We start from the raw sequence: 7,936 nt of genomic DNA on the forward strand, positions 1-7,936 counted from the left end.
AAATAAATATTGATAAAAAAAATATTTTCAGCTGAGACGCTAAAAAGGTAGAAATTAAATTTAGCGTTTATATACATTAAAAAACAAGATTTATATAATTTTTATGAAACACAAATTTTGAATAATGAAAATTAGTTTGTGTCTGCTTATTCTAATCATCCTTGTTTAAACCATTAAGGTAAGACCATATTTTCTGAATTTCATTTTGAAAAACGAATGGACGCAAAAGTACACAGAACTATCCGGCAAGAACAAACCTGTAGCCTCGACTGAGGAAGGGCAGAATGAATCTCCTGTAGGAATCTTCAATAGCATTCTTCAAAATCGTCATCAGTTCTGGCTGTGCGAATCCCTGAGGCCTCCACCTGTAAGTCATACAGCAAATAGAGTCCATCAGCTTACATGCTCATACAGCCTGCCAAAAAACCCACTAGTATGTGCGTTCGAAATCTGAGACTGTGATTGTATAATCACTACAGGAAATGATAAGTTCTAAGTTTAAAAGTTTAAGTGATGAAGGGATCATTAATTATATTTTTGAAAACAATGCGCTTTTCATTGAAGTTGAAATATCCTTTTAATGATAAATCAATTCTGGCACAATGACTTTGAAATTCAAAAGTCAGTAATAACTGATAATGGATTTTTTTTAATGTTTTTGCAAGACATATAAGGACATGCTCACCAAAGCTGCATTTATTTAATAATAATGAAAAAAAAAAAAAAAAAAACAGTATTTTCAGAAGCCATTGCTTCAGTCTTCAGTGTTACATGACCCAGAAATCAAATTTTTTTTTTAATTAAAATTTTTTTTATTTTTTTTTTATTATAAATATGGTGCATTACAATTAAAATACAAAACACATTTTTATAACATGTAATTTTGGGTTCACGACAGTATGATTATTTATGGCGATAACTGGTTTAAAGAGATAGTTCACCCAAAAATGAAAATTCTGTCATTACTCACCCTCATGTCATTCCAAACCCATAAGACCTCCATTCATCTTCGAAACACAAAGTAAGATATTTTTGATGAAATCCGAAAGCTTTCTGACCCTGCTGACTGACATGTTTAAGGCCCAGAAACCAGTGTTGGGGAGTAACTAGTTACATGTAATGGCATTACGTAATTGAATTACAAAATAAATGTAACTGTAATCAGTTACAGTTACTTATGAAAATGTTAAAGATTACAAAGGGGGTTACATCGGAATATTTTCACGCACACCCACATACAGATTTAATTGATTTCTTTCCCAAATTGCACTGACTGCTCTAAAATATCAGACACCAATGTTTCAGGAGTTTATAGGACACATGTTTATTCGATAACTGTTTTATAACTTGCATTGTTAGATGCCAGTGTTTCCTGTCATAGCTAAGCAAAGATTTGATTTTTAAAAAACGTATCATAGCTATTAAACTATTTCTTGTTAACACTTTAAATCTGTATTCAACCTCAGAATGATCTCAAAAGTAAAAAGTGGTGCTAAAGTCAGATTTTTGCGTTGCTGTCTATACAGGGTCAGAAAGCTCTCGGATTTCATAATTTGTGTTCTGAAGATGAACGAAGGTCTTACAGGTTTGGAACGACATGAGGGTGAATAATGACAGAATTTCCATTTTTGGGTGAACTATCCCTTTTAAGAAAAAGTCAGTTGCCAGCACTGGGCCAGACCGGGAGAGAGAGATGAAGATGATGTGGTGTGGTGTGGTGCATGAGTGGGCATTGTGGGTGTGTGCTGACCTGACATTGATGCACCACCTACAGAAGTCATTCTTCACCCAGTCAGGGACGTTGACCTTCACTGTCAGAATCTTCAGATTCTCCCCACGGTTAATGGCTAACGTCTGAAACAAGAGAGTAACCTGTAGAGACAGCCGACACAAGGCGAGGCACGGTAGCGCACCGTCGGTGCCACCCCCTCCCGTTCTCTCCTAAAACTACTCCGCATGCACCAAGATGCACTCGTGTCGCACCGAAAGCTCTGTCTCTCACTCACTTTTCCCTTACTGGCCCTCTAAGGTAAAGTGACATGCTGTGAAGCAAATAGTTTTAAGTATCTGACCTTTTCTGAGGAAAACCTTTTGAAAGGAAACAAGAGGGAAAAGATGACCCATCAATCTGGACTCCAAGTGGAAGAAACGAGCTGACAAATGCCACCAACCCCCTACACAAAGCACACACCCCACCACAGAGCAGGCAACTGCCCCATCTGCACCGCTCAACAGCTAATGGTCTGATCAAGATGTGAATTAATGTAGCCAGAAATATGATGAAAATTATATTTCCATATTTTGGCATTTCAACACCCTAAGGCAGCTGTTTACTTGGGTTTTCTCATGCGATGTTTATCACATTTGAAGTTTTGCATGAGATGAGGGAAATGTCAAAACAGATATCAAAGTTTTCTCCGTGCCCTGTGTCATTTCCAACTTGGCCTTGTGTAGTTAATGCATATCCATTAATGCATACATTAAACTGGTCTGAATCATGCCATGGGTAAAATTACCATTGAGAAGAAACATAAACATCCTAAAAATACATGCGAGCATAGCTTTGTAGATTAATGGAGGACAACATTTCTTCCAATAAACAGATGTCAAAAACAGGGTGCACAGATATATAAGAAAATTAACTTCTGCTTGCCATCCCACAGCCAGTATTACAATTATGTTTGTCACATACAGTGCATTAAAGGCTGATAAATTGGAAAATTACAGATTAAATGTAACAACCAAAATCAGCTATTTTTCACACATTCGGGTTTAGTGTCATATTTCAGACTCAACAGTCCAGGACATGACATTTTAAAAACAGAGGAGAGGGAAAAGTTTAGTCTAAATATTCAACATATCATGTTCCTCAATAACAATTAAATCATAATTGGAAAAATATGAGGAATGTAAGTGACAGAAATGAATATTATTTTAAAGACTGAGCTATTCCGATTCAATATTTTTTCTCTAAATAAAGTCAGCAGCACTGCCATAAACAGAGCAATAGAGGATGGCCTCTACAAAAACAGAAAGAATGGATGAACTTTTCACTTGCTATTTTTGCATGTACAAAACTACACAACATGGGGCTCAGAATACACCAATGGTCATTGTCCATACAAAATAAATATGATGTCTTTCTTTAGCAAGGGCAGCTTTGTGTTATAAAAAATATTTGATGTTTAGCACTGATTATATTGTAGTCAGTCTATCATAAGCTCAAACAAACAAGCAGAAAGCAAGACCACATTTCATTTGTTACAACAAATTGGTAATTTGTAGATTTTTCAGCTGCACTTTTTTAGTGAGTGTGCTAGAGGAAAAAAGCAATCAGTTCCATTTGTATTTGTCTTTTAATGAACTTTTAAAAAACAAAAACTTTGTTTGGTGCATTTTGACTCTAGAAATGTATGTTTACAGCATCTTTATGACAAAGACGAAATAACAACAATAATAACACTCATTTTCATTAATGTATGTAAAAAAAAAAATTATATTTTAAAGTAAAAGTACATTTGTTTTTTGAAAATGTTAAAAAAAAAAAAAAATTTAAATAATAAAAAAAGCTTTAATAAAACCAGTATTACACAGAATCAAATAAAGGACATCAGTCAGACAAACAATATTCTAAATGTTCAAAAATAAAGTAAAGCAGCCACAGAAGTTAAAGAACACCACTAGAGTTTATATATGTTTTGAGAAATAATAAAAACACATCAAAGGAAGGAAGGAATTTTACAACAGTTAGTTAGACCACTAATGTAAACCGTTTGCTAATGAACTTTCTGCCTAATTTACACAAAGCATCAATACAATCTCTGTTAATGATGGAGTCACTAAGACCAATCGGTGCACCCTTACAATACGAGCACATAGATAGAAATTCCACACTCTTCTCTAGCAAAACCATGAAAAGGTTCATTTTAGCCCGAGTGTGACAGCTCACAGGTCACGACAAACTCAAATTAACACTCACTGACAATCCACGTCAGCAGATTAACAACGGGTAAACTGTATGCTTCACAGGAGATCTCGCCGACACTCATTCACTCACTCATTCGGCCCATCTTTCGCTCTTTGTCTCTCTCCCTCTCACCCTCGCGCCCCTAGAGCCCATGAGCGGCTGTCATCATGAAGCAGTGTCTGTCAATCCTAGCCTTTAATCCACAGGCATGTGGACGGGGGACGTGTCACATATGTTAAGAGGGGGAGATCGGGAATGACTGGGGGACAGGGAACGGGGTGAGAGAGATGAATAGAGGGAGAAAAGGATGACAGAGTCACTGTGACATGTGGCCCACAACCAACTCTGAGTAAGCGGCCATGAAGTGAGAGGGGGGAAGGGGGTACCACTGACACAAACACATAGTTAAACAGCACTGACAGAAGAGCTTTAAAGAGTGGCACGAGGACCTGTGTATATGGCACAACACTGTGTGTGTGAGGACTGGTGGATTGTGTCCGAGTGTGAACATATACAATAGCTGTCAAAGGTTTGTACACACCTGCTCACTGTTTATGACTTTCGTATTATTTTACAATAATTCAACAGTCATCAAAACTAAATAACACAAACATGAGAATTATGTTGTGACTAAAATATTAAATAAATAAAAAAATTCAGCTTTTAGGCTTTTGCCTTTAGTTTAAAAGGTTTTTAAGATAACAAGAAATATAACTTTACACAAGGTTGTCCAAAATATTCGACTGGTAGTTAATGCATGAGTAGTCATGGCATTTCAAGTCCTGGACACCAATATTTTAATGATTCAGATTACTGATTACTATTAAAAATGTTTTCTGTTTTTTAAATAAAGCTGGAATAATATAAATATTAGACGTAAAACTTAACTTAAAAAAGCGTTGCCTTGGCCAATTGAAATAATAATATATATATATATACCTAATAAAAGAAAATAACAAAAATACTATAACTTAAACTAAAAAGAAAAAGAAAACTAAAAATATAAAATAAAAGCTAATACAAAATATTAATAATTATAATAAATAATACTGATATTACTGATATTAGCACCTTATTTGATTTGGGATCTAGAGGAGGGTTTGGACCCGGAAACAGTGACATGTGACGTCAGATTTAACAACCAGGTAAGAATTTAAATCACGCTCATAATTTCCCAGACCCACTTCCCCTTCTTATCCCAATCATTTGCTGTTCTCTGATTCACTATTTATAAAAAAAAAATCACTATTTATTTTTTTATTATCATTTAATGCAGAAAATTAAATGTTTTAACATCTCATTGTGGAAAAGGCTTCTGTGGAATTTGAAATATCAGAAGGTAAGAAAGTTATAGGCCTATCACTGCAAATGATGTCCCAATCTTCCAATTTAAAAAAAAAACGTTAAGAGATCTGAAAGTATCCTGTCTGTAGAGTGAATCTAGTAAGACACAAGATAAAGAGGTTACCATACCTGATAATGCTGGATGCGCTGAACATCGCAGGTGAAGTCAGTATACAGGCTGAACTTGGCAATGTCCTTTGGCTTGCTCTTCTGATTGCCCTGCTGTGGCTGCTGTTCTTTCAGGGCTGTTTTAGACACTGACGAGTGAATGGTCACCGCACTCCTGTCACACCTGAGAACGAACATACATACAGAGTCAAACGCACACTTATATTTGGGACTGTCAGGCTAGAAAATGTGTTGGGAGATCCACATAATGACAACAGAGCAAGACAAACAGACTAATAGATAACAAAGATAATTAAGAGAAGAAAATAATGAGTTTGCTCAAATAATCAGTGTCTCACCATGACTGGACATGGGTGAGAGTCTCTTTGTCCTTTGCAATCATATCTGTCAGGATCTCCTGCACACCTGTGGTCACCTCATCCAGGGTCGACAACCCTACAGACAGGAAACGAAACAGCTGAAATGTCACATAACAACATTCACAGTCATCAGTGGCCCTGCATTAACTTATGAGAACTGCATTTCTTTGGTGGAAAGTGTGGAATATTTGCCATTTTTTCTCCCGATTTTTTAGAAGTAGAAATCCCATATAATTATAAAATAATATTTAAACCTCATGCATAAGAATGTGCATAAATGAGAGAAACGCCTAGAAAAATGTCACAATGCTGCTTGTCACTGCCGTAATATGTCAATGTCAACTGCCCATAACCATAAGCAGACAACAACACAAAAAAATCCTAAAGTACTTTGCTGCCCTCTATTGACTCAATGTCTTTTATCATTCTTTTTATTTTATTCAGTAATTTAGGCGGCAAAGATAAAAATATAAAAGACTCATATTAAAACAATACAGGAAAGTGAAGATGTTGGGGCCATTGATCAGTTTCAGAAAGCATCAATGTTAACTGAATGTACATTCTGGGTGAGCATCACACATCAGAGGACAATGAGATGTGAACGCTGGTGTACAAGCACCGTTACAACAGGCTGGCTGTTGTAAGTATGCAGAGGGCTGATACCTTTAGTGTTGGGCTGGATCGAGGAATGCAGGTCCAGTGTCTGGGGTGCCTGAAGCAGAGTCAATGCAACAGGCTCCAGTCCTAGCTCCTTAGCTCGCCGGGCCTTGGACAGCTTACTGCCCTTTTTATAGGGAGCATACTAAAGAAAGAAAGAAAAAAAACGTAAGTACAAGCTATTATTGGGTCATTCGCAGTCAAAAACTCACCAAATGGTCAAAGTTTCACATTAATAAGTAAGCTGAGAAGCATGTTTTTTTTTTTCTCACCACATGGTCTATATCACCAGCCGTTGTGCAGTTCTTTAGAGCCATTTCCAGCTCTGAAGTAAGAACCCCCTCTTTCTTTAGTGTCTGAGAAACAGATTTGCTCTTCTTTGCCACTGACCTAAGACATATGAATAAAAATAACTCTGTGTACTTATGTTAGAGTGTTGATCCTGATTGCTTTTCACTTTGCTTTCATGTCATGTTAGGTGCCTAACTGATGTCCATTTCATTGTCAAGTTGACAATGAAACTACCGTTCAAAAGTCTGTAAGAATTTTTTATTTTTTGAGAAAAGTCTCTTATGCTCACCATGGCTGCATTTATGCAAACAATAAAGCAAACTTGACTTTATTTGATCAAAAATACAGTAAAAACAGTGATAAAGTTATATATTAATACAGTTTAAAATGACTGTTTTCTATTTTAATATATTTCCAAAAATGTGATTTATTCCTGTGAATTTTCAGCAGCCATTACTCCAGTCTTCAGTGCCACCTGATCCTTCACAAATTCACATTCCTTATTATTATCAATGATGAAAACAGTTGTGCTGCAGTTTTCTGGAAACTGTGATACTTTTTTTTTTTTTTTTCAAAAGATAAAAAAAAAAAAAAAAAAGTTTTTCAAAAACAAACATAAAAATCTTACTTACCAAAAACTTGTCAGTGGTAGTGTACATAAAGAAAATGTTATTTAGCCAAATAAATCAAGAGATAAAATTAATTTACTTTGTCATTTAATCCTAGCTGAAATTCCTTACAGAAGCACCAGGCAATTATATGGAGAACATTACAAGACTTGATCTCTGCTGCCATCTACAGGTCACATTAGGTTTCAACAGGCTAATCAAAGTAATTGAAGCTTAAAGGGGTCATATGATGCTGCTAAAAATAACATTATTGTGTGTATTTGGTGTAATGAAATGTGTTTATGCGGTTTAAAGTTAAAAAACACATTATTTTCCACATACTGTACATTATTGTTTCTCCTCTATGCCCCGCCTTTTTGAAACGCGTCGATTTTTACAAAACTCATTGGTCTGAAAAAGCGAGGTGTGCTCTGATTGGCCAGCTATCCAATGCGTTGTGATTGGCCGAATACCTCAAACGTGAGACGGAAATGTTACGCCCTGGAAGCCCCGGCTTAGTGTGCGCTGAGGCCGGAATAGAGTGAGCTGAGGCCGGGCTAGCGTGAGGGGAAGCCCCGGCT

The 7,936-nt window shown here is 36.2% G+C and overlaps 1 protein-coding gene across 2 annotated transcripts in view; it reads right to left on the minus strand.

The window, feature by feature from the left end:
- LOC107585258 (S1 RNA-binding domain-containing protein 1-like) overlaps positions 1-7,936 on the minus strand; it is a 53,365-nt gene that overhangs the window by 41,774 nt on the left and 3,655 nt on the right. For both annotated transcript variants that reach the window (XM_016272200.1, XM_016272201.1), the window contains exons 6-11: positions 6,729-6,846; positions 6,463-6,601; positions 5,779-5,875; positions 5,441-5,603; positions 1,751-1,854; positions 258-365 (exon numbers count right to left, since the gene is read on the minus strand). In XM_016272200.1, coding sequence (XP_016127686.1) covers positions 258-365; positions 1,751-1,854; positions 5,441-5,603; positions 5,779-5,875; positions 6,463-6,601; positions 6,729-6,846 — 729 coding nt within the window. The remainder of the gene's footprint in view (positions 1-257; positions 366-1,750; positions 1,855-5,440; positions 5,604-5,778; positions 5,876-6,462; positions 6,602-6,728; positions 6,847-7,936) is intronic.

This window comes from Sinocyclocheilus grahami, unplaced genomic scaffold (genome assembly GCF_001515645.1).
Source record: "Sinocyclocheilus grahami isolate Dianchi unplaced genomic scaffold, SAMN03320097.WGS_v1.1 scaffold68.1, whole genome shotgun sequence".
Taxonomy (NCBI): Eukaryota; Metazoa; Chordata; class Actinopteri; order Cypriniformes; family Cyprinidae; genus Sinocyclocheilus; species Sinocyclocheilus grahami.